Here is a 27,852-nt window from a genome sequence, read left to right on the forward strand (position 1 = left end):
TATTCTTATACTCCTTCCCAATTCGCAGCCTGTCTTCTTCTGCTCTCCCTCCAGCCAGTGGCAACCCATCCCCATCCCCAGATCCAGTTTTACTAAATCCCAATCCCCCACCTCCCACCACAGCCTTCTTCCTAGATCCACAAACCCCCAGGACCTAAATCCCATTGTTTTTCATTTTAGGAAACCTCACCCCCTCCCCTCCCCTAGTTTCTATCCCAACTTTAGTCCTAACCACCACCCTTAAACCCTAGGAAAGCTGATCCTTTCTTCTTCCCCTAAACCCCAATCTCCATATCCTTTTTTTATTTCTGGACTCTTCGAACATCTCTAAAGACCTAAAATTCAATGTCAGGCCTACGACAATCTTACCGTTAGATCTGTCCCAAACTTCAAGAACCTAAACCTAGTGACTTTACTTCTCAATTTCAGCCCAACCAGATCCTAACCTAAACCCTAATTCCCTTGCTGCCCTAAATTTCCAAAAACCATAGAAACCCTACCCTTCTTTTACGGTTTTACCTATATCTTTCAAACCCTTCACTCAAATCCTATTGCCTTTAGAACCATCATCCCCAACCCTCCTTTAACTTTGACCTTAACCCTAACCCTAGCCACCCTCTAGAAACCCTAAATTCTAGAAGGAAAAAAATAATAATGATAGTAAAAACTGATCTTCCTAAACCCTAGACCCAAAATTTCAATTCTGAATTTTAAATACAGCAAGGTTCAGATTTGAGATTCATCAAACCTTAGCTTCTAAAGCATACCTGACTCTTGTTTACCCGTCCCCAACCACAGAATCAACCGAAGGCAGCCATATACCATAACCGCAGGGTTAGTGCAACCCTATTTTACCACTGGGTTCACTTGATAGATCCTCAAGACACACCCTAGATTTAGGGTTCACATCAAACATTTTACAGGACAACCATATGACCAATTATGATTTATGGTGCCAAATGTTGAGAAATTAAGAAGCATCATATACAAAAACTGAATGCAGCAAGGACGAGCTGCAAAATTAGGAAAGGTAAAGAAAGCAATAATCATATTAGAGCAGATTTGGAGCAATGTTCAAAATCTCATCTCGTCTCAATGTCTCAACAAGGTCGAGACAACCAAGATTTCCAACACTGATGTACAATGTTCCAGTTAAGTGTTTAGGTGGGATTAGGTGGTTTTGGGTCTGATTTTGTGTGTACAGCCTGTATAAGACAAATAAATACAATGACAATGCTATTTTTTACTAAAACCTAACACAAATTCGCCTTCCTGATTCAAACATGCCTGGATGTATGTGGACAAAATTGGATCATGTATTTTCACAAATCTAAACATGGATCTAAAAGAAAACATTGAAACTTTCAATAAAATGCAAGAATAAATACTGAGAAGTACTGAAATCTCCATTATAATTTTAAAATATAAATTACAACTTATATTATACAACCCTTTGAAATTTTCAAAATTTCACCAAAATTTTGGCAAGATTTCATCGAGATTTTGTCAATTGACTGAAACTTGCTTCAGACAATAATTCATCTCACCAAGGTTGACATGGCCAAAAATTCATGAGATTTTGAACCCTGATTTGAAGAAGATTCGATACATGATAGGCTACAAAAATTTGCAGTGGCATGGTCATGTTCAAGGGATGCCATACTCCAATATGGAGCTAGAGCAATCCCAAGAGCAGACCTAAAATGCTCTCCACTGGCAGGACCTCGTGCACTGGGTTTGCCCTTTCTTTAGGGGAGTAAAAGAGCCAGGGGGAGACCCAAATGACCTTACAAGAAGTCTGTGGAAACAACTACGTAGCTTAGGCCTGCATAATCACCCTGGCAAGAGTTGATTGTAGGGCAAGGATACATGTAGGAGACCCAATCTGGTTCGGATAACACACTGTAGTCGTAAGCTAGAAATTTTAGACCACCAAAAACAAAATCTAAAAAAAATGATACAGGACAAATTTAAACTGAAATTTACGTGAAATATTTGGGGTGTAACATTAATTCATAAACACAAGGGAAAGAAATAGTGGACATACACACCAAAGACAGGAACCCATCAAGTGACAAACCATCCAATGCTGTCTTCTGAGCTGAATCTTTGTAAGGAGCCTCTCCCCAAGGACTGACATGCAGATTGTCAAATAAAACATAAGACAGCATTTATTAAAAAAAAAAAAAAAAAAGGATACAGAAAAACAAGGTCACTTCCAGATATTACTGTGACAGCATCATTAGCAGAAAGTTCGCAATTCTGGAACGGATGATATAAGTTGTATACCACCAAAAATAAATTAAGTACCATCAAATTTCAAAAGAATTCCAAAGGGGAAGAGGAGAGATCAACAACGAAAAAGTCAGAATCCAATTCCTCCAAATTTCCTTTGCTAAGCATTGTGTTTTTAATTTTTCTTTTTGGGGGTTGGGGGTGAAGAAGGGGGAATGAATTGCTAAGCATTTTGTTATCTTAAGTATAGGGTAAAAGAACCAGCCCAAACCAAAAAACAGAAAAAGACTCAACCATGTGCCAATAAGAAACCACCTTAGAAATAGAGGACCTATGAGCAGATGCAAGGAACTAAGCAGGTACCAGTCACAGTTTTGAAGCATGAAGCTTCAGGATAAGGAAGCCACTCCCCTAAACTAACCTCACGGAAAAGGCTCAAACCTTAAGCCTCAAATTCTTGCAAAGGTAAGTAAAGAGGTCTAACAATACCATGCCAACAAAAACATAGTAATCAACATTTTATATATTACTCATTATTCAATAACATGAATAATAAGTACCTAAAAGCAGTTTCAATAAGTTTATCAGTTATAAGGGGAAAGGAAAAAGGGTTCCAAAAATAATCTGAAAGAGTAGAAAAAAATAGTGCTTTCTGATGCTAATAACCAACCAACATAAAAACAGTAAAAGCAACCTACCTTACTGGAGCAGTCGAAAAAAGATCATCAAGTTCAGCAGGTCGTAGGGCCCCATCCTGGTAGACACAATATACATATCTTCAAAAACTTTACAAACCGGGAATCAGAAAAGGAGAAGGGGGGGGATGCAGTACCTCATGCAACATCTAAAATGGACAAACAACTAAATTATAAGTTTATTTCATTATGGAGGTGTTTTTATTTGATGATTTTCTTCTAGTTATGATGAAAATCTTCAAAAACATAGTGCATTGGCATGTCAATTTCAGGCAACAAAGTGAACCAATTATGGCATAAAAACAGAATAGATAACACTCAAGCTCATTACATCTATAATTAAGTTTCAGCCTGATCCAGTGATGCAAAGATACTATTCCGCGTGTTTGGTTAATATAGCTACAATTTTGCCTTTCACCCAAACCCCAAACCAGCTGTTAATGGGGGGATAATTGAGTAATTATGACCATCCACAGACCACAGAATAGTGGGAGCCTTGTACACTGGTCGCTGGTATTGCCCTTTAAAAAGAAAAGAACGAATGCAAGAAATGAACTATGCAGTTTCTATACAATACAAATGAAAATGAAAATTAAAACCCATGGAGGCAATCTCAAATCTCCAAAGAGGCTCTCCCATCAATTTCAAAAACCTGACGTGTAATGGAAATCATTCCTCAGTTAACTATGCTCATTCAACAAAATTCTGTCCAGTCTTTAAGCAAAGCATGACCTTTCTTCTTTCCTTCCCATCAAATATTCTTCTACTCATCCCATTCGACGTGGTCCAAATAAAAAAGTTCTGGAGATCATGTTCTTTGCCATCTTTGCATTGGGAGAATCCTACCATGTCAAAGAGTTCCAAGAACAACAAGAACATTGCCAAGTTAGATGCCAAAAATATAGAATAAGTAGTGATGCAAGACAACCAGCCAGGCATGGAAGAAGATCTCGCTCTCGAGCAAGATCTCGCCTCCTAGAAAAACTGAGATCTCGACCATCTCGGCAAGATCTTGGTCAAGATATACAATTTTTTGGCGACAACTCGGTGGCCCATCTCAATGGATTTTAGGGTCCCAATTGAGTTGAAACTTGGTATTTGGCCTATTTAAGGCATTTTGAACACATTGGTGGCCTTGGATTTGTCAAAAAACAACCCTATGTATGATTTCTAAGTCTACCCATAGTGTGAAACCAAAATGTTGTAGGATTAGGGAATGCGTTATACAACATGTAATATAGAACCTTTAAGGCATATAAATGAAAAACAACTGTATCAAATGCATCAAGCAACCTTAATATTATCAAAATTCCATCCATATGAGTATCACAATCTCAATTTTCAAGAATAGAATAATAAAATTATACAACCATTAGAAGTTCTATATAAGTCATTAAATCATAAGTTTATAACACAGATAAAGAATGATTGATCTTCCTTTGATGTTGTAGATGTGTTAAGAGTAATTGCAAGTGAAAATTCAGCTTGAAATCCCAAAAAAGGCAAAAACTAAGAGTTCCAACGAGATCCCAGGCGAGATGTGGCGAGATATAGCGAGATATGGCGAGATCTCAAGCAAGATATCCCAACTCTCTACTCTTGACCTCCATCTTGTCTCGCCTATGTGAAAAAACGAGATATCTCGCGAGATCTCCCACATGAGCCAGGAACCAATTCGAACCAGCATTGAAGGCCACCTCAAAGCACAAAAAAAGGAACCAAAATACTGTCCACGTGAGCAGTGTCACAGCCCATTATTTGGCATATTTGGAAAGTTCCACAGAGGATTTGTGAGGCCCCAGATCAGATTTTATGAAAATTTCATTCTTGGGAGATTTAGGACCTTAGTTTAGTTCCTATTAGTTATTCATGCATGTGGCTAAAATATAAAGCCCAGGAGTTTCTACTTTAAATTAGTTTCTATATTTATAAAATACTATTGTCATTAGTAACTAAGATATTAGTTTCTAACTACTAAGTTTCTATTTCTTGTATACCTTTAGCCATGCTATAAATAGGCCCTTACATTGTAATAAAAAGACTTATGGAAAGATGAGTGGAAGCTTCAACAGTGGACATTTGCAGCTCCTTCTCCCCACCCCCTCTTTCCTTTTCTTCTTGTTATGAGTGTTCTTCTCCTTCTTTAACTTCTTCATCTGAGATTTCCCCTTCTTCCCCCATCTTCTTTAACCTTCTTTCTTCTCTGTTCTTGCCCCACATCAATTTGGCATCAGAACCCAAAACTGGGTCACTCTCTCTGTCTATTGAATTCTTCACTCTATCGAGCTTGCTCTCGACTTTTCTTCCTTGCTAATTTCCTTTTTATGATTTGTCTTCCCTACTAATTCTTCTTCTATCTAATTTGTCTTCCCTCTCTTCTCTATCTTATGGTCTATTCAATCTTCTTGTCTCTCTTCCCTAGTTTTCTGCTCCTCCTTGAGATCTATCTATCCCTTATATATTTCCTTCCTCCCTTTGCTTTCCCCTAATTTCTTTTCCTAGTGATTGTGACCGAACCGTACTGCAGCCACCTATCTAATCCTTTTTCTATGTTGCCGATCATGAAGTTGACTTATCCATCAAACTCAAGCACGAATTTTTTAAGAGGGAGAATTGATGCAGGATAACCAACTGGGAACCAATTTGAACCAACATTGAAAGCCACCTCAAAAAAGGAAAAGGGGAGGCCAAAATACTTTCACGTCAATACTCACGTGAACAGTGTCACCGTCCATTATTTAGCATATTTGGAATATTCTATAGAGGATTTGTGGGCCCAATATCAGATTTTATACTTAGGAGATTTAGGACCTTAGTTCAGTTTCTATTTCAGTAGCTTTCATGCATGTGGCTGAAATATAAAGCTTAGTAGTTTCTAACTTTAACTATTTTCTATATTTATAAGATTCTATTGTCAGCAGTTACTAGGATATTAGTTTCTATTTTTAATCTATTAAGTTTCTATTTCCTATAAAGCTTTAGCCAACCGATAAACATGCCCTTGTATTGCAATAAAAAAAAGACTTGAAGGAACATAAAGAAGATGAACTGAAGCTTCAACAGCTCCCCCCCCCCCCAATCTCTCTCTCCTCTCCTCCTTCTTCTTATGAGTGTTCTTCTCCTTCTTCTCCTTCTTCGAGACTAATTCTTTAAAAAAAGCACCCAGACAAAGAATTTATGTATATAGTCAATGACTCAATGGTGGGTTAGTAAAGCGGTTAAAAGCCCATACTCCCATGGGGAGGTCTTGGGTTCGCATCCATCCGGCAACGTTTCATTTCCAGTATTAAAAAAAGCACCAGTACCAAAAAAAAAAAAAAAAATTTATGTATAGAGTAACATGTGACAAAGATAGATAAAATGCTGACAGAGACGCATAAGAGGTATTTGATGTAGAACCAAGGCTGGACAAAAGATTACCATAAAGATAGGAAACATTTGAATCAGACAAGGAATGAACCAGCTATTACCAGTTCGAACCAGCATTGGAGACCAGCTCGAACCAGCCAGCTGATCCAACTAGAAGGTTCCTTCTCTCTGTAATTTTGACCAATCAACCTGGACTGTTGAAATAGGACAAAATGGAGAGAGGAAGCCAAAATACCGTTCAGATCAGTGTTCACGTGAACAGTGTCACGGTCCACTCTTTGGCATATTTGGAATATTTACAGAGGAGTTGATGCAGCCCAAGGTGAGAACACATCAACATTTTATTCTTGGGAGATTCAGGACATTAATTTAATTTCTATATCAGTTGTTTATGCATCTAACTGAACTATAAAGCCTAATGGTTTTTATTTTGATTAATTTGTATTTCCATAAGATCCTATTGTCACTAGTTACTAGGATATTAGTTTCTATCTTCAGTCCACAAAGGCTCTCTTTGGCATATTTTATATTCATGTTTATGAACTATTTATGAAAAATCAACTATGATAATAGATTGAGCGATAAACAGTTTTAGTTTGGTTACAACTAGACATAATGTATTATATAAAAAAAAAATAGTTATGGTACCGTTGGGAGAATAATATATTATGTATTATCATTTTGGTTTTGGCGTTTTGGTTTACCTTGTAAAATATGTATTGGCTTTAGTTTTGTTTTTTCCCTTTTTTTGGCTCACTTTTATTGGTTTGGGCAAGTTGTGATATCCCTAAAATATTGTCAAAGTGGAGACTAGAGCAATGTGTACTTTTGGTAACTTTTTACACCTACTTAAGCAGTAATTTGCACATGTTCATTAATTAATACCCGTATAAATAAAATTAACAATAATGGTGATAAATCATAAACACCGCTTGATCTATTTATAAATTTCATTTAAATCGAGTCATTTTAATTACTAACAGGGGGTCATAAATCATACCAAATACATCTATTTATGTTTATAGGCTACATAATCATAAACTTAAATTGTATCATAGAAAGCATAAATTTATTTTCATTGTAAAGCTTTAGCCAAGCTATAAATATGCCATTTCATTGCACTATAGGAGGAGACTTGACAATAATGGTGATAAATCATAAACAACCCTTGATCTATTTATGAATTTTATTTAAATCGAATCATTTTAATTAATGACAGGGGTCATAAATCATACCAAATACTTCTATTTATGTTTATAGGCTAGATAATCATAAACTTAAATTGTACCATAGAAGCATAAATTTATTTTCATTGCAAAGCTTTAGCCAAGCTATAAATATGCCATTAAATTGCACTATAGGAGGAGACTGGTGGAGAAATTGATATGTGGCCTAGTAGCCTCAATTATGGAGCAAAATCCATGTTCAGCAGCTGAGATAGCTGTAGGTGAGAGACCCAGAGCTGAGATAGCCCATCCCCAACCCCAACCCCTTTCTTCTATCTATCCTTCCTCAATATCCCTTTCTTCTTCTTATACTTCCATGTTCTTCTTCCATATATTTATCCAGTTCAACGTTGACTCTTGCATTATTTGGTATAAAAGCTATGGCTGAAACAAGCTCCACTCTGTTGTCCAATAAGGCTTGCCAGCACGGCAAACTCAATCATTGCAGCCATTGAATCCAACCCAGAAGCATAGTACTACTTTTCAGTGAAATGAGGCAAAATTTCGCCATTTCGCAAAACTCTTGTCGAAATCGGAAAGTGTAAAAAATCGTCGAAATCTCGGCAAATTTTTCAAAATCTCACTGAAATTTCAAAGCAATCTTTACCCTTATGACACTTCCTTTAAAATGGGTTGTTTTATGAGGATGATTATAAACCTACCTATATGGGTCCGATGACGTAGGCTGAGTATGTCCATCGTTCGCAGGGGCAAGCCTACAAGGTTGAGACGATGGAGCCACCGCAGCACAACAATTATTACTAGGTTATTCATAGGTGTGATGTGCATTGTAAATTTGTAATTTTTACATCATTACTATTATGTTACACACTTATACTGTTTTAACAGTGTACTACTGACTATTAACTTACACCTGTACTTGACTACTTATATATTGAATTTTAGTTGTCTTTTTTGTTTTGGCAGATTAATGAAACTCTTAATGTTTTCTTGCATCATATCCATATTTACATTGGTTAAAGTCCATGTTCAATACTTCTAATTTTGCCCGTATACAGGCAGACATGCACCTATCAAGAACACCACTTTGGGTAAAGTTTTAGACAAAAAAAAAAAAATCCTAGTGTGTTTATTGGCCTCAAATTATGCTAAACACTGAAAACCAAGCCAGAATGATCCCAAAATCCACCAAAACTTAAGGTTGAAATCTGAATAAAAGATTCAAAAATTTCGGCAAAATTTCGCACCTTGCCCATAAGTGCTTTACTATGTTGAGCCACAGTTGGATGGCATATGGGCTACCAATGTTTGAGAGTTAAAACTAGGATTATGATTTTGATGAACCTATATATGAAGTACGCGTGGTCTCAAGGATCTGTCTTGCTGAATCTGGCAGAGAGGATTGGAAAAGACACACCATCTTCATACATTAATGAACAGCAGGAAGTCCAATGCTCAAGTGATGTTGATAGTAGGCGTTGTGTAAATGTAGTCTTGCCAGCATTTGTTACTGATAGCCACCTTAAACTGAACCACATCCAGAGCTTCAAGAAGTAAAGCACACTAACCAGCCACAGGGTACCCAAGGGGGATCGCACAACTTTACCGAAGCCAATTCTCAAATAAACTTTATTCAATCAACAAAACTGACTCTTACATTGAATTCTTAGGCTGTTTATAGCCTCCCAATAACATACTAGACTCAATAAGGAATCCCTACCCATTGGGATCCAAATACTAACTAAAATAGCACAAAAAACTACTATTAAGATAAGGTTTCTAAAATTAGGGAACACCATCCAAACCAACTAACAATTCATACCAACATTCAAATACCAAAATTAACTCAAAAACTAGAACTCCAAAATTACGAATAAAAACAGAATTAATTACCCAAAATAAAAGTGGACTTTGACTAAATAACTATGACTCCATCTGGGGGTAGAAAATGACCATTCTACCCCTGGTCTGGTTCAGGCCACCCTGGGTTGTCTATTGCTCGCTCTCAGATGGGCTTTGTCCTTTGCAGGCTGTCTAGGGCTGGTTACATCAAAGATCAAGTTGAATTTCAACCCCTATGAACTGAAAAATAGAGATTAGTTGAGGGAATATAGGGATTTAAGGTCAATGGCCTTATAAGGGTTTGGATGGGGCAAAAATGTTATTGGAATGGAGGAAATATATAGAGATTGTATTCCCCTAAGGGAGACCATAAATTGGTCAGGTCTAGTGCATGAAATATGCAGTTGCAGGCTTCCTGGTTTGACAACGCTTAATGGAGGATGCCAATTCAAATCTGAAAATAGAAGTAAAAATAGAAGAGGTGAAGAATAGGCCCAAGACCTAGGTATTGTTGCCCGCCAACAACGAATGGCCACCCAGCAGCTTCGAAGGTCCCAGGCCTGATGCTTTAATAGAGTCCCACTTCCACTGTTATGACCCTTCCAGAGAGGAAAACATGCTGCAGCTTAAACAGCTCATAATTCAAAAAAAATTACTATATTATAATCTTTAGTCTTCCACATGGGATTAAAATAGTGGGCGAGTACAGCTATACAATAGAGTCCTAGATGACTGAGATAACAGAAGAAAACAACTTCTTATGTAGGGAATGAGAAGTACCAATAAGATAGGCAAACCCCTTAAATCTAGGTAGTAGTTTCCACACTTAATGAAAACTGAATTACTAATTATCCCATGCTAATATAAGCCTTATTACGTAATGGTAAATGAGAAGACCCGAATATCCAAAGTTCCTAACTAAAACTGGACCCATAATCAAAAACAAATTGGACTGGTCTGACCAACTTAAAACAAAAAACTCAGAAGTAAGACCTAAAGTATGCGTTTGGTAACGTTTCTGTTCTGAGAAACCAATTCTTATGCAAAACCGTCTTTTAATGTTTCTGTGCTAAAAGACTGTTCTTTGCTTGAAATTGGGCATTTGATAAATCTGTTCTGAAAATATTTTTAAAACACTAGTAGAATATGTTAGTTTTTTTTTTTTTTTTTTTTGGGTTAAAAAATAAGTTGGTGTTTGATAAACTTGTTCTAAGGCTTCAATTTGAACCAATTTTATCACTTCCATTTCTGTTCTTTGGTAAAAACATCTTTTTTATGTTCTGCAAAAAGTGTTCTTTAGAACACTTTTCTGACTGGTCCGTTCTTAAAGAACAGAAGAACGAACCGTTTTATCAAACGCCTCTAACCCATTCTTCCGTTCCCAAAGAACAGAAGAACGCCAAAAACGTTTTTTAAGAACGTTATCAAACACGCCCAAAGTAACCAAGTATGGGAAAATTTTGTACTCAACCCCATGTACTCATGTTATAGGTCCATCAAGTTGGTCAATTACTGATAAGAACCTTCAATTCACTATGGAATTCAACAGCAAAACGGAGGGAATTCAAAAGATAAAGCTGGTTTTCATGGTGCCAATCACCCTCCGACACCTCACGGTGCCCTCAGCCTATGGCTCCTATGGCTGCCCAAACCCACACATAAAATAATCCATAAACTCTTCTCACATCTTACCCCTATTTATAACCCCTTAATCAACCCTAACCTCTCTCTTTTCTCCACGTGGCACAATCCTGGGGCCCTATCACTACCAACCCCTTGAAATTCACCTTGTCCTCATAGTGAAGGAAAATTTGAAGCTTGGTCTTCACATGTTTGCCACACAACCATGCCATTTCAGCAACATACACAGAGACCCAACAACAGACCCATCTCCAAAATATGCAACAGACGCCCAAAACTGCCTTCACAATGTTCATTTCCATATTCACTTATCGCAGTCACAGCTGTGAGCATCTAATTGTGCATTACCCCAATAAAATGAAGCTCTTTGCCGTTTAGCGAATCCATGGCAGCTGCAGTGGGCAGCAGATCTACGACCGCAATAGCCTAACAACCTCGTCCCAGCTCTCCAGCAAATCAAGAAGAATTTCCGGCTCTGGATCGATGAAAAAGCACCAAAATCTAGTGTCCTCCGGCCTATTTTTCACATTTGTCACTAGAGTCAAACCTTTGAATCAAGAATTCTTTCGAAGGACCAAGGTCTCCTCTGCCTAAATCCCACTGTTGCTATGCCAGAGAACCGGCACTTTTCCCACCAGCATCAAATTACGCAAGTAATAGGAGAAACAGCGGCAATTGTTGGGGTTTCCCTGTCGACTTCCTTCCACCCCATTCGTGGCTGCAAGTAGCCGCTTCTCAGATTGTGAATTGAAGGTAGAAGAAAGCGGAACAGTGACGTTCCACAATTGCCCGTGATCATAGTGTTTTAGAAATGGACTGAACGTTCTCTAGGTTGGCTGGGTATTTCCTAGCCCACATGTTTGGCTGGGGCCCTAAGTAATGCCCCTTAATGGGCCCTTGTTCTTCCTTTTCATCCTCTAGTCCATAGCCCAAGAACTCTGGCATTTGGAATTTTGGATAGCTGGATCTTGGGCTTCTCAAGGCCCATTCCATTGGTTTATTATACAAACACAAATATCCAAAAGGCCCATGGGTCTAATAGACCTGAACCACTCTTGGACCTGACTCACCGACTCAACCAGGTACTCTCCTTGGAACGTCTCTTCCCAAATGAGACTCATGATAGAAACCTTAGGTTTCTCTTCAAATGCTGCGGCTGACAATGATCCTCCCTCTCTCTCTTGAGTTGCCTTTAATCCAAAAAAATATTCCTTAAATCTTGCCATTAATTCTAATCAAGCAAATGAATCTTCAAGATCTTCCTCCATTGGAAACTAAATTAGGATCTTACCCTGAGATCGCACCCATGTGGCCCAAGGCCTAAGCCATTGTTGGATTTGCAACGAATGCCGCTTCTACTGCTGCCTCTGACCACACCCACGGGGGTTTCGCCGGAGCTCGAGCCACCCAGCCTATCTACCCTCTTAATCGAAGATGCCTCTTCCCTAGCCCAAGAACAAAGCTTGATGCCAAACTGAGTTTCGAGTAACCAAAGCCCCTTCTCTAGCAGAAACAGTGTAAGGATCGATCTCAAACTCAGGGAAAATGGTTCGAACGATTGACTCTCCCTTCTGCTTTCTTCCGCATGTTCGCAAGGAACATTCTTAGCCACTGCTGGAAGTCTCCATCTTACTCTGCCAAGCTTCATCTCTTTACAATTCTCAACGTAACTTTTTGATTCATCCTCGCGTCCCTTAGCATCAACTCCGACACGATGGGTTTTCACAACCGAGTTCGAATCCCATCTACCCTTCACCAAAATCATGTTGCAGAGCTGCTTTGAAGTGTGTCCAATCGAACACTGGCCACTTCAAGGCTTCTCGATCCAAGTGCTAGAGAACCAGACTGAGTTGTTGCTTGTACCCAATCTGATTTGCCCAACAGAAGAATAGTACCTCTATCAACCATTTCCGTGCACTTCCATCACCAGAAAATAGGGATAATTCAGTCTCCATATTTCTTCCCGTGGATCGGAACTGCTCTAATACCAATTTGATAAGAAACTTCAATTAACCATGGAATCAACAGAAAAATAGAGGGAATTCACAATATAGAGCTGGTTTTAATGGTGCAAGTCACCCCCAACACCTCCCTCAGCCTATGGCTGCCCAAAAATATGTATAAAATAATCTATAACCTCTTCTCACATCTTACCCCTATTTATAACCCCTTAATCAACCCTAACCCTCTCTCTTTCCTCCACATGGCAAGATCCTGGGGCCCAATCAATTACAAAGGAAACCCATCCAATGGAGGCCCAATACACATATGACCCAATCCTAGGCCTAACCCTAGGAAAAAGAACCTAATTTGGGGCTGGATCTGCATCAACTCTCCCCATGTGGAAAAAGTCAGTCTGCTAATTTGTACTGATATAGAGGGAGTAACATGTGTTCTGCAGCCTTGAACATTTCTTGGGCAAACTCTAGTGGTGTATGAACGCTAGGAATAAAATCTTGCAGTCTTGCAGCCTTTCTCTGCAAAGAACCACGGGGCCTGAAAAAGTAAATCTGATTACATTCAAAATCAGCAGCATTGCTCATGGATCTTCTTTAATCATAACCTCAGTTGGTACTACTGCCTTGGTCATGTCTTCATGAATCTCTAAGTACCATTTGCAGCCCTGTCTTCCTTGTCTTTGAAAATTTTGTGGCACACACACTCTATTTCTTCCGGAACAACATCTTCAACTTTGAAGGCTTGAGGGAACTCAATTACTTCCTTATCTTCCTCTGTGTCAACTTCCCTCCTTTGGTTCCTTCAAAAAGCTCCTCGAGATAAAGGATTCAAGGATACAATGAGTGTCACATGAAGTGGGGGCTGGATTGGGCAACACTTCAGTGTTGCTTCAAACTTCATGGGCAGCAACCTTTTGTCTTCTATTGTTTTAGCACTGCCTAACTAGGCCCCTATAGTGATTCCTTCTACCTATGGAACCTCTAATTTTCAAGCTTTATAAATTTTTTCTTTCCCTGATCACAGTTTACCTTGATCCCTTGAGCTGCATTCTCTATGAGGCTTTCTAGGCATGCAAAATTTGTGTCCATCTTTCCAGCAAGCTTCCCCAAGCTAGCATCACTTGATTGTTGTTGTTGCTGACATTCTGATTCCTCAGAGGTATTTAGATCTAAGAATGAACCCAATATTGATCCCCAATAAGGCAAATGTTATCGACTCCAGATAGAAGGTATTCTTCCTTTGAAGGTGCCACATTAAATGAGACTTATATTCTGAAATTTTGGATGCCTGACTATATCTCAGTGATATAGGCCTCACAGTGTCTTCAGCTTTGACGGGTCTATGATTGTAATGTCACTGAGATGAATTTATTGATGTTGTTGCGAAGCTCTATATTCTCAAGGGAAAGAAATTTTACTAAAAGTTCACAATCATCTCCACCGAAGTAATAGGTTTACTGCCTCCGTATTCCATGTTCCTTTTTGCATTGATCATCGTTAACAAGTATAAACCCCTATGCAAGTCACATCTTGCTACGCTCAGGCAACTCATGCCAATCAAAAGAAATGTTTAAATCATATAAGTATATAACCATTCATAAAATATCTGGGCATTATTGACACCATCAAATTTCTTGAATTCATACACCTCTGAAGGTCCATGCCATTCCCTTATGTCTCTGTACCTATGTCAATAAACTTGAGAAATATACTTGACGTCTGTAGTATTCGACCCTAGTTGGTTCATCCTCACTCTGATAAAACCTGATGCAGCCTTGATTGGATGTCCAAGCAAGGAAGCAATACACTAGGATCCTCTCAAAACAGAAACAAATCTGATTGCTTCCAAACAGTACTGTAAGCCTTATTTGGAGGGGCTAGGACGGTCTATTTGAGATGCGGCTGTAGGGTAGGCTATTGTGGGTAGTGTAAGGACTGACTCGAACTTTAGCCTCAATGAAAGCTCCTAAAAAATAGGGGTTAGTTGAGGGAATCTAGGGACCTAAGGCCAATCCCCTTCTAGGGTTTAGATGGGGCTGAAATATTATGGGAATGGAGGGAAATATTATGGAGAGTGTGTTCCCCTAAAGCAGACAGTAAACTGGTCAGGTTTGAGAATATAAAAAAATGCTGTTGCAAGTTTTCTGGTTAGATAAGGTTTAATAGAGGAATTTTGGTTTAAAATCTGAAAATAAAAGGTTAAAATAGAAGGGTGGGAAGGATAGGTCACAGACCAAGGTATTGTTGCCTGCGTGAGACTCCCCTTTGAAGCCTTGCTTGGCCAACAATGGATAGGTCAGGTCCCAGCCTGATGCTTTAATGATGTCCTAACTCCCACTGTTATGACTCCCAGAGAGCAAAATATGTTGTAGCTCCTACAGCTCATATTTCAAAAAATTTTACTCAATTCTAATTCTAATCTGTCTTTATTCTTCCACATTGTGAATAATAAATAGCAGCTGTGTACAGCCACCATACAAGAAAATCCTAGAGGGCTTGAAATAACAAAAAGAAAAGACATCTTACGTAAGGAATGAAAAGTCCTAATAAGACTCTAACCAACCCCGAAAATCTAACTAACAGTTTCCAAACACAACTAAAACTGAAATACTAATTATCCCATGCTAACATAAGACTTACCATAAATCACATAATTGTAAATGAAAACCCTAAAACCAAACTTATGTAGGACCCATAATTTATAAAAATAAAAATAAAAAAAGAACAAACATGCTGGTCCAACTAATCTAAAATAAAAACTTCAAATAAAACCTAAAATAACTAAGTACGGGAAATTTTCATATTCAACCCATGTACCCATGTTTTAGGTCCATTAAGTTGTCGGTTACAAAGGAATTCCAATCCAATGGAGGCCCTATACCTGTATGACCCAGCCATGGGCCCAGAAAACAGAACATAATTTGGGGCTGGATCTGCATCAGCCCAGGTATGCAATTTAATTCCTTTAAAGATGTTAAAGTTCATCAGATATAAATATGAAACTTAAAGTTCATCAGGTATAAATATGAAATTTAAAAGAATCAGCTTAGAAACAAGCCCCAAGCCAAAAGGGGGGCCAGGAGGTCATGTTGTTGGTGAAGAATAAAACAAATGGGTGATTATTTATACTAGATTATATATATTTCAGAGTAGCCAATGCATCCAAAACATGAAACTGAAGAACAATTAATCAAACCATGGAAATGCTTTTAACACTACTACATTGGTGTGCAAATGAATCAATCTATCATAACCAGCATCCACGTGAACTACAAGAGATACCACAATATGATAGCAAAATGAAATAAAACATGGTATTATAGAAAAAAAGAACAGGGAAGAGAATAATCCGTACACCATCAATGTCGAATAAGCAGAAGATTCCCTTTAGGAACTCCACAGCTTCATTTGTCAGTTCCACACTCTACAACAAGAAGTTCATAATAAGTATTTCAAACTAACAGCAGAAGCTTTATACCTCATTCAAGTTTTCAAAAGTAAAGAGGCTTATTTCCCACAATTTTAAGAGGATGTCAGACACCAATAGTTGATCATTCTACCATAAAAAAGGTAGAGTACATGTATACAGTGAAACAAGATGGAGAAGTTTTATGTAGACCTCAGAGAAACTCTTCTCCCCGGCTGGCAATGAAAGGACTTACTAGTACAAGTATAACATAAGAATGTGTAAAAGGTAGTCAGTGTGTCTATTTACATACATACAGAAATCACTATCAAAAACAATATCACCAGAATGCATTTTCGTCTGTGGGCATGAAAAAGCTAGGATTTCATGAACTTTTCCACATTTACAGTAGTCTAGATGATGTGAACCAGAATTTTCCCCTATGTCGAAACCCTAAGTGGGGTCCACCAACCACACCCTAGGGGGAAGCCTCCAAAGGCTGGCCGAACCTTAGGGAGCAATTTTGTCCTTATTTCCTCCTAATTTTGGCATGTGTTTTTTTTTTTTAAGTCTTATTACCAGCATGTGAGCCTTAGTCTTTTAATTAGCATGTGTGTCAACTAGAGTTCTAGTTAATTAGGATTTTATTTCAGCATGTGTCTATTAGAGTCCCTTAGAACTTATAATGTTTGGTCGGTTGAGATCGATTAATGTGGTGAGGTCCTAATCTGTAAAGACATCCCACTTAAGAGTTACGGTCTTTTAGTAGGCTATAAATAACCTATTCTTTCTTTGTATTGTTAAGAGTCTGCTTGAGCCTTTACGAGAAATTGTGTCGTGGTTCTTTCTGGGAGGGCCACAGCAATTTTACAGCTCTTAAAATTTCAAGCGCAGCAACCTTCTTCAATCTCCAGCAGCATTACAAATTCAAGAATCCCACCCCCTCCCTCTCTTCTACCTCCATCACAGCCCCTCCCCTTTACTTCCCTCCCATCGCAAGACCTAGGAAACTCCTCCCCTACCATTGCACCCTACCCCTCCCATTCCACTGCAATTACAGCAGCTCACTTCCCCTCCCCTGTTCTGCGCAACGACCAAGACCCCTCCCCCCTGCCGTCACATCACAGCAGCAGCATCCCCAGCCCCTGCGACTCCTCTATCCCTTCCTCTACCCCCTGCAACCATCCACAGCCCTTCCCCCACCCTCCGCAAAACTTGCTGCAAACCCCACATGACTCCCATCTCTCTCGGATTCTCTTTTTGTGATGCCCCACATCTTTTTATATTATTATTTTATTATTATGTGTGAATGTATTACTCTTTAAGATTATTAAAGGATCCGATGGTTAACCAACGGGGGTTGGTCCAAGTGGTAAGCAGCTTGGTCCGCTTAAGCAAGGTTCCGGTATCGAATCCTTGTGGATGCAAAAAATCCCCACTGGGAGACTCACCCACCAGAGCTAGGTGTGCGACGCGGGTCGAACCCCTAACCGGGGTGGCAACCAAAAAAAAAAAAAAAAAAAAAAGGATCCAATGGTTGGTTTGATGATTTAATCAAATGATCTGAGTATAGTTAAAGGACAGCTTAAATGAGGCTAGATCCAATTGACATTTGGTCGAGGTCAGACATCACTTGTGGGTCCGACAACAATGAAATTAGACTGAACTGAAAACGAGGAAATGATCAGCGTAAATTTCTGAACCCAGAGGTATGTATATTCACACCTCAAAGTGGGCCCTGTGTAAGTAATAGAGCGGGCCCATGAACCCATAAAAAATCCCATTAGGTAATTTTATATATATATATATATGTATGAGATATTATTATATATATATCCTTAACCGATTAAAGAGGAGAGAGAGAGGAGGGAATGACACCTCCCACTCTCTCTCACCTGACATGGTAGATTTTTAGGAAATGAGAAGGGAGGTGTGAAAAGTAAAATTTAAGATGAAAAACGTTTTTTTTCTTATTACTTTGTGCGTGGGACATAAGATGAAAGGAGAGAGAAGAAAGGTTTCAGATTGCAGAAACAGTTAGAAGTTACTTTAAGGAGGATAGAGAAGATAAAGAAAGGACAGAATAAGAGAAAGAGAAGTACAAAGCAATTAAAGAGGAGAGGAGGAGAGAGAGAAGAGAAGAAGAGCATAAGAGAGAGAAGAGACAGAACGTGCAAGAGGAGAGAAAGAGAAGTGAGCAAGAGGAGAGAGAAGGAGTGGAAGTGAAGTGAAGAATTCAAAATTAGAGAGAAATAGAGAAGGTAAAGGGCAGCCATTAAAGGCCTTGAGGAGAGAGAATTGAAAAAGAGAAAAGAAAGAGAAAGACAATACCCATGTGTTTTCAGAATAAAAGGAAGAGAGAGAAGAAGAGTAGAAGAAAGGAGAGAGGAGTGGGGAGAAGAGAAGAGGAGAGAGAAGGAGTGGAGAAGAAGTGGAGAGAGAGGAGAGAGAGGAAGACCGTGGGGAGGAGAGAGAAAGTAGGAAGGAGAAAATAAAAATAAAAGGGGAAAAACTCCCGTTGGTTCCCGCATATTCGAAATAGCCAGTAATTACTCGAGGTACAAGAGGGAGAGCGGAGTTTAACAGAACTAGGGTCAAAAACACACATGGAATAGAGACAGGTAAGTGATATTGACCAACCTATGTATGTTAAGTGAGTGATTCCCTTTAGTAGACATGTAGCATTTACATGATAATATGAAATCTATTTTGTTTATTTGTTGATGCAATTTATGGAAAGTGCATGATATATGTCTTTGTGTATTGAACAAAATGCATGGGATTGGATGACAGTTTAATGACTTGATTGAACTGCTTGAATTAGAATGTTGATAGTATTCTTGAACTGTTAATCATGAATTTGAAATGATGTTCATGCTTGTTAAATGTAAAATTATCATGCTCTCATATTTAAATGATTGAATTGCATGAACTGTGTTCAGATGAGACTGAATGATGATTGAAATGAAAAAGATACATTGAGATAGACAGAGCTCAATGATGAATTGAATATGAAAAGAGTAAAAGAAAAAAAAAAAAGAAATGAAAATGTAATGGTTTCTGTAAGTCCTGGTGCTTAATGTACCCAAATGGGAGGGCATGAAGCAAGACTGAAAAGTGAAAAGAATGAGTCTGTGCCGATGGCAAATCACGAGGTGTACAAGGCCTTGTGCCTAGAAGCCACTTCGGTGATGAAGAGATAGAAGCCACTTCGGTGGTGAAGGGACAGAAGCCACTTTGGTGGTGAAGAGATAGAAGCCACTTCGGTGGTGAAGAGACGAAGCCACTTCGGTGGTGAAGAGATAGAAGCCACTTCGGTGGTGAAGAGATAGAAGCCACTTCGGTGGTGAAGAGAAATGTATATCCTCTGGATATGCCTAAGCTCAAGACTATAATGTCAGATAACAGAAATGAAAATAAATAGAAAGGAAAATTGAAATGCATAATGTTATATGACTTTGATGTGATAATTGATGCATGATGAATTGCCTGACTTACTTACATGGTTGTTTATATTGCTTACTGGGCCACAAAGCTCACTATTTTAAATGTTGATAGATTCACAAATATATGACAAGGGCAAGGGTGCTGCCACTTGATAGTGCATTTTAAAAGTAGAAGATGGAAAACTTTTCTTTTCTTTTCCTTTCTTTTTGTTGCAACTGATGTTGGTTTAACTGGACAGTGAATGTATATATTTCTTTGAGACTATATGTACTGAACTAGACACTGTTGAAAGGTCAAATGTAAATATAACAGGACCTTTAGACTGTGTGCATATGTTGATGAGTCAAACTGTCAAACAAGTTGTTTGTTTGTTTTTGAGAATGTTTAGTTTAGCATTTTGTTTTGGTAGTTATAAACAGGTTGATAAAGGAAGGAACTATCACGTGCCCTAGTTAAATGTCCATAATGTGGGCCTCACCAAGCATGTGAAAACTGGGGTCGTGACACTTTTCCCTCCCCTCTCTGACTTGCAACAGCTAGGAAACAGAAAGAAAAGAGAAGAGAAATGAAAAGATCCAAGGAAGATTTCTCAAGATCCAACCCATATTGATCAATCCCTAAATTTGTCCCCTTTCCCAAATTATCCCATCCTATGTAATTTTGCTAAACCCATACCTTACCCATAACCTCCGCGTTTAGATCCCATCCTACTTTGACAATATTAACCTTCCACCTAGATTTGACAATTACTTTGCTGGAAGATTTTGGGAGAACCCTAAATTTTAGGGAAATCAGCTTAAAATAATATCATCAGAAAGCATGCGTATGTGTTTAAGAACATGGAAGAGGTAGGATCTATTGAACAGTCCCTTCTATAACAAAAATAACAAATCTCCAACTACCCTAAAAGATGATTCATCAATAACCCCATTAAACTCCTAGAAGGGAAGTCAAGAAAAAAAAATGTCCTTGGCTGCATGGACCCAATAAACAAATAAAACAAGAACCCAATATCCAATAAACTTGGAATCAGCCTATATACACACACAAACACAGAGACCAAGTTTTCTTTTTCTTTTACTTTGAGGGTGAGGGAGGGTGGGAGGTGGAGAGCCGTGTTTGAGATTTGTGGACCTGTGGTGCCTTTCAACCAATAATTATAGAGGTACGAGTAGTGATCTAATATTCTCGGTCAAAACCTGTTGAAACCATTGAAATATCTCAGCTTCTCACAAAGCCTTAATTTTGCTATGATCACTTCTCAAAGAATGTACATTCAGTCATCACCAAAATATGTCTAGGTATCTTCAAAACCAAGATGATGTAACCCAAGTTCTAGGGTGTTGAGAGTTGATATCAGACCCTAAAATTTGTGTTCACCACCTCTTTGTGAACCAGCTATCAAACAGACATTCATCGGAAATTCACTTGGCTATGGGAACCCAGGGGAAGGAAATTTAGTAGAATAGGTTATGGGGGCAACTGGGTAGTTTAGGGTCTTAACAAGATGGGATAGGATTGGGGAAAGATAGGGTTTTAACTACCCAAAGAAACCCAAAGTGGGATGGATTGGGAAATTAAGGTTTCAATCAACTAAGATGGAATAGATTTTGGAAGGATTAGGGTCTTAACAATTTGAGAAAATAGTAATTCAACTATGGAGGAGAATTCTCACTTGAAACTGGAGTGAGGATTGGGTAGAAGGTATGGGAAAGGAAGGGAAGGGTTAGGGAAACCTGCGGTTAGGGGGAGAAAAGATGGGACACCTGCGGTGGGCCTGGGGGGGGGGGGGTTAGGGATGAATACGGGAAATTGGGTAAGCAAGGGGCTGGATTTCACTTACCCCATTTCTCTCTTTCTTTTTTTTTCTCTTGGCTTCCAAAGCTGCCGCAAGAAGGGGAAGGAGAGGGACTGGTGCTGTCACAAGGGACAGAGGGGTGGGGGGTGATTTGTGCAATGGTTAGGGAAGGTAATTGGGTAAGCAAGGGGCTGGATTTCACTTACCTGTCGGAGAGTGGTCTGGTTACGTACACCAAATTCTAGGTTTACCTTGTAGGGATGTTGACCTAGATATGTAGGTTTACTCCAGGATCCTCTTTAATAGAACCAGCAGTATATTAGGGTTTTAGACTACCCTATGGATGAGGGGAATGGGTTGATTGTGGGTTTCTAGCATTACGTTTGGCTGGGTTTTAGGGTAAGATGCCAGGGCGGATTTCACTTACCTGTCGGAGAGTGGTCTGGTTACGTACACCAAATTCTAGGTTTACCTTGTAGGGATGTTGACCAGATATGTGGTTTACTCCAGGATCCTCTTTAAGACCGCAGTAAGGGTTTTAGACTACCCTTGGATGAGGGGTATGGGTTGATTGTGGGTTTCTAGCATCTTGACATTTGGGTTTATTTGGGGGGTATGGATAACGGCTCAAAAGAAAATATTTCCAAGGGAAAGGTTAGGTCAACTGCCCCAGTCAAGATATAAAAAAACCCAACCCATTTTTCTAGGGGAAATCAAAGTTATAAATTAAATCTAAAAAACTAAAACTAAAACTTAAAGTCTAATGTATCATCAAGCTTATACAGCCAAACAACATTTCAGCAAGTTTTTTCATTATGAAAAAAAATCACACTAAGAAAAATACCTGATCAGGATTTCGTTTAATTGGGACTGGAAGTAGATCATCCCTGAGATTAAGATCATTATTGTATCCAAATTTCCTCAAGACTGTCCATGTTGTCTCAAGGCGACCTTTTTCTATAAATAGTGCATGAAGGAAAAGGAATCCTGTCAAGGTAAGACCACGACTATTGACCCCTTCAGACAGTTTCTCCTGTACAACCCTCTTAACACCAACTATTTCAGATGGCTGCAGTGGAGCATTAAAGCATTTAACCTGTTCACAGGAAAATAAGAAAAAGCATACTCAAAATTGAGAACCATAAAAAGTTGCCTTGCATATCCCCAACTACTAAAACACATGTAAGGGGAAAAAAACTTTTATGTATATACAACTATTTAATTGATAATAGAGAAGAAGAAAACCTGGAAATCATTTAATTCTGCGTCATTGAGAGCTCCATCCCGGTCATAGTCACATAGAATAAATATCCGTTTCAATGCCCTCACACATCGGGGCTTCAAGGTCTGAGTTTCTTGATCAAACAGTGGGCTTGTCGGATGGAGAACTGCCTTTTGAGCATAATAGAAAACCTCAGGGACCTGCAAGCAGATGAATAAACTTAGTACCAACCGAAACAGGGTGTGGCACTCGGTATCACATGATGGCCACAAGTTGGCCAAAGCTAAACATCAATAGCAAACAAAGCGCACACACACACATAAAGATGGCAAGAAACAAAAGAAACGCATTAGATGAAAGACAGTATTTCAATCTAGCTTTAAAGGGGGTCACTAAAGCAAGTGCCCAACCTCAGGGCACAAGTGTAGGGGCCACAAACCAAAGGCTACACCTCTTGACAACCTGTCACTAGGAAGATTGATTCTAGAAGCCCAATTCAGATTAACTAGGCTAGAAACACTTGATTCCACAATAAAACTCGACACCCATTGTAATAGTAAAGTTGCCAACCAAAAAGAAAGATAAATTTACAATTTTGATAAATTCTATAGAAGCTGCATAAATTTTGTTGCTCAACTCTTGTCTTTTTCATGTGGCATCAAATTAAGTATTTACCGATAAACTACTGCAGGTGGTAATGTTTGAAGCCTATTTCAGTTTTGCCAAAACTGAATGGATTAGTGCTACTAAAAGAATACTGACGCCAAACTAATTCCTACTGAACAGCTGAAACTAAGGAAAAATAAATTACACCATACCTGAATTAAGTTGAGCGCAGAACATTCTATACAAGTCTCTATCTCTCTAAACTGCTGCATGATGGGTGACATCACCTGTTCCAAGCTCACAGTCTGTTGATCATCACGTAGATCCAGCTTGCAGCCAACCACAATCACCGGCACCTTCACCTGTATTTTTCCCGATAAGGAAAGGAGAAAGGGGACGCAATCAAGATATGCACACAGAAAATGCAATACTACCAATCAATATAGAACCAGAAGAAGAAACCATAAAAGGCCGAACCCCTAGTCGACGAAGCTCTGGCAACCAAAAGGTACTAAGTCGCTCAAGCGTCACAGAAACATCACATGCATAAGTTAATACCACAGCATCAGCCTTCTTCAATTCTTCAGCAAGCTTATTTCGATTCTCTGGGCTAATAGAATAAGAAAAACGAAATCCAAATAAACGTCAAACTAAATACAGAAAAAAATTAATTGCAACAAACAGGGAAAGAGCCCAACTCAACCAACAGAGATTGAATAAATTTAGAAATCCATTCTCTAAGCTAATGGGCTAACAAGAATGAAATACAGATCAACGTCAAATTAAAAACCGATAAAATTACTGCAACAAACAGGGAATGAGCCCAACTCAACAAACAGAGATGAATATAAATTTGAAACCTGGATGAAGTATCAATGATCACAAGCGGTACCCGGTCGGGATAATAGTCCGCTGGCAGCCGTTTAGGAGTCAACAGAGGCGCAACGTTGCTAGGAAACGCTTCAGAGGCAGCTGTAACAATCAGACTCGACTTTCCAGTTCCACGGTCTCCAACCACGACGACACGGACACTGCTCAGAGAAGGTGAACAGGCACTCCCATCTGAACCCGCCATTGAAGCTGGAGAGAATACAAAAGAACAAAATCAGAAGATTTTACAGTTACGACCGCTTAGTTAATCCCAATTAATTAATACCCATACGGCTATACCTATATATTCAGATACACAAACAAGTCACTGAACGATGAAAAGCTAGCCTGAAGAGTAATTAAAGAGAATCAAAGGGAGAAATGAACCTGATTCTAGTGCTGAGACCCTCTGGAATTCTTGGCAGTAAAGAAACCGCCAGAACCCTAATTCTGGGTGCCGGGCGTGAATGTACACTAGAATCCTTGAGGAAGAAGTTAGAACACAGAACGAAGATGAGAGTCCAGGGCTGTCAATTTGCAGCACAAACCATTAACACCGAACGCACCGGCCTGCTAAAGCCCAAACCGGCACAAACCGAAACTTCCGCACTAGCACGAAACCGAACCGTAACCCTTTATAACCCGTTTAATAATGTTACACTAAATACCATTTTACCACAAGGTAGTTGGCGTACAATCAGGAATATTGAGCATAAATTCAAAGATTAAATAATCATTCTACTAATTATAAGGGACAATCAGAAGGATTAAGTATGGATGTCCAACGCATAAAGTTTATCTAAATTGAGTAAATATTTTATCCAATCTAAATGTATTTCTTTTACCTGTCAAACTAAATACCAACCAAAAAAAGAGATGAATTTTATAAAAAGAAAAAAAAAAAAAAAAAACTTTACATTCTCACTTCACTGAATAAGAACCCAATTTAAAAACAATCAATCATAGCACAAGATGAAATTTAAAAGGGTTTTTGGTTTGAAGATTTGTTTTTGACGAACCATTCGGTGGAGTCTAATAAATGAACTTGTAGTACTCTCTATATTACTACTGATGTGTCCAAAATCTGCTCAGCCCTTAGATCTCCTGAGAATGACCTACAAAAACAAACGTCAAATGTGGGCCGACCGCTGGGATCGGGAGTCCACCTCCGAAGGATAAGTCAGTTGATGAACTTAATTACAAACGGCTCTGCTAGAGCACAGAGCTAATGAATGAATAACGAGAATACGATTCAGATTGTATATCCTCCTCCCTACCTTGTGAGTAGGTGATGTCTTATATAGAGTGTACCTTCGAATCTCCATCGTTTGATGTATTTGAGCCTTCTTCGGATAGTCGTTGGATCTTAACAGATAAATCCATTGAGTAATAGATCTCTATTAGGTTGGACTAGTAGATGACTCCTTTGATAATACGATCGTTATATGGTAGTTATCCATATAATACCGATGAGTGACAACCGTCAAATACTAGCCCGTCTTTAGGTTGATTAGCCTATTCCGATCGTATCGGATTAGGGCGTGCTTGTGACTAAATTAGTTTTCTTCTTTAGCAACCTATCTCCCGGACCCGGCTCACTCGGAAGCGAGTCGATTCATTTCTTCCTGACCAGAGTCGAGGATAGAATCAAGTTTGAACCAGGTTCGATTATATTTTCTCCATATCACGAGCCCCCCAGACCAAGCGTTCGGTCGATCCCGAGGGCTTGGTTTTTAACTGGGTTCTTCGTCGAACAATAGTTTTGCATAATCCCCAACCCATTAAATGTCATGTCACATTTAATGCAGCTGTATCGCTTTTTCCTCGAGCATTGTGAGTATTCTCACTTTTTGTGGGGGTGACGCCACGCGTCCTTTGTAGCCGAAACTATGGTTGCTCACGAAATCGAAACGACGGTTTGACGGTTTCTGAACGCCTGTTTTTTATTCTTGAGTTCAAACTTTCGAACCGTCTCCAAATCTCGATCGTTGATGTTGAGTCCATCTCGATCTTACACATCCTCGAGCACTCGTGCAAGCGCTTAAAAGCGGTTCGTTGTCTTCGTAGGTTTCATTCTCTTTGTCTGGAATTTTGAAACCTCGTCCTCTTCTTCGCGCCCTCACGATCTTCTAGCTCTCGAGCTTTCTACCTCAATGATTCAGTAAGTCTACTGTCTCCTTTGCAAAGTTTACTTTCGTCTCTAGGTTTCTTTTTTCTTTAGAAACCACCATCAGACTTTTTAGTAATGGAGGGCGGTAGGGTTTCTTCATAAATTCCTCCTGAACTTAACGCTGGTAAGGGCGATACTGGTGATGAGGCCTTTGCCTCTGTCCCCTCTGGGCCAGTCGGATAGCGACAAGAAAACCCTAACTGCTCTCTGGCGTGACTTCGCAGAAGTTAGCCAACTAAGAAAAGTAGAAGAAAATGCTAGGGCTTCTTCTGCCCTTCCTGAGTCTGGACCATCCAGAACTCCAAAGGCGACTACCGAATCCTCTGGGCAGTCCAAACAACCTATCAAGTCCACTGATGGACCTGGCTCTGTTGCCTCCTCCTTTACTAAGGAAAACCTTCCTTTAGCTGTCCAACGCTTCGACTTTCCTTCTTCGTACCAACTTAGGGCCCCTACTTCTAATGAGAGGGTTGATTCGATCCTTCCTAGCGAATTTTCCATGTACATAGATACTCTGGAGAGCGGAGTTCGCTTTCCCTTCTTCAATACTTTGTTTTCTGCTATTCTGAATCATTGGGACATTTGTCTCGGAATGCTTCTTCCCAATAGCTGGCTTCTTATCATTGGCTTCTTGGGTTTATGTTTTGAGCTTGGTATCATACCTTCTCTTCCTCTTTTTGTACATTTTCATGTTCTTTCTCTTTCCCATCCTCCTGGTTGGGTTGTGCTTTCCAAGCGCAACAAAGTTGAGCTTGACTGGTTGGGCAGCATTCTTGCTAGAGAAACCTGCCCTTCCAATCACAAAGGGTGGCGCAAGCGGTATTTTTTCTGCCAAGCGCCTCAATCAGATATTAACTTCCCGACCACCTGGAAACTGTATACTTTATACTCTGAGGGCAATCGGGTCCCTCAACTATCCAAAGAAGACAGAGCTGTTGTCAGAAAGATCAAGTCAATTCCATGGTATCAAGAGATACATGGACATGAGATGGAATACAACTCCATTCTCCAATACTGGGGGTTGGCTCAACGTGAGCTTTCTAGCTGCCACGTTTTGCTTTCTTGAATGTACTGCGAATTTTTTTCAACTTTCTGACTTTCGTCTTTCTTTGTAGTGCCTCCAAGAATGAATCTAGATAGCCTTCGGGTGAAGGCTGCCAAGGCCATTGTGACTGCAGAGCAACGATCTCCTCGGACATTGACTGCAGAACAGGTGGCCTCAGTGCCGCCCCCAGACCCTTCTTTCAAGGGTATTAGAAACTTGAAGCCAGTGGTTGAGGCTTCGGGGAGAGGGAAGAAACCAATGGTGGAAGAGGTCGAAATTCCCTCTCTTGTCCGAACCAAAAGGAAGCACGACTCGGTCGATGCTTCTGCCTCAAAGAAATCCAAAAAGAATAAAGATTCTA

The 27,852-nt window shown here is 39.4% G+C and overlaps 1 protein-coding gene across 1 annotated transcript in view; it reads right to left on the reverse strand.

Annotated features, from left to right (window-relative positions):
- Window positions 1–24,814, reverse strand: part of LOC149002386 (mitochondrial Rho GTPase 1-like) — a 50,998-nt gene extending 26,184 nt beyond the window's left edge. Inside the window, exons 1-9 of the mRNA XM_089137266.1 lie at window positions 24,664–24,814; window positions 24,267–24,486; window positions 23,884–24,016; window positions 23,619–23,768; window positions 22,824–23,000; window positions 22,423–22,674; window positions 16,283–16,351; window positions 2,934–2,989; window positions 2,052–2,133 (exon numbers count right to left, since the gene is read on the reverse strand). Coding sequence (XP_088993392.1) covers window positions 2,052–2,133; window positions 2,934–2,989; window positions 16,283–16,351; window positions 22,423–22,674; window positions 22,824–23,000; window positions 23,619–23,768; window positions 23,884–24,016; window positions 24,267–24,481 — 1,134 coding nt within the window. The 5' untranslated portion in view covers window positions 24,482–24,486; window positions 24,664–24,814. The remainder of the gene's footprint in view (window positions 1–2,051; window positions 2,134–2,933; window positions 2,990–16,282; window positions 16,352–22,422; window positions 22,675–22,823; window positions 23,001–23,618; window positions 23,769–23,883; window positions 24,017–24,266; window positions 24,487–24,663) is intronic.
- Between the last annotated feature and the right edge of the window lie 3,038 nt (window positions 24,815–27,852).

The sequence above is a fragment of the Hakea prostrata genome, chromosome 10 (assembly GCF_041222555.1).
Source record: "Hakea prostrata isolate BN-2017 chromosome 10, UWA_Hpros_2, whole genome shotgun sequence".
NCBI lineage: Eukaryota > Viridiplantae > Streptophyta > Magnoliopsida > Proteales > Proteaceae > Hakea > Hakea prostrata.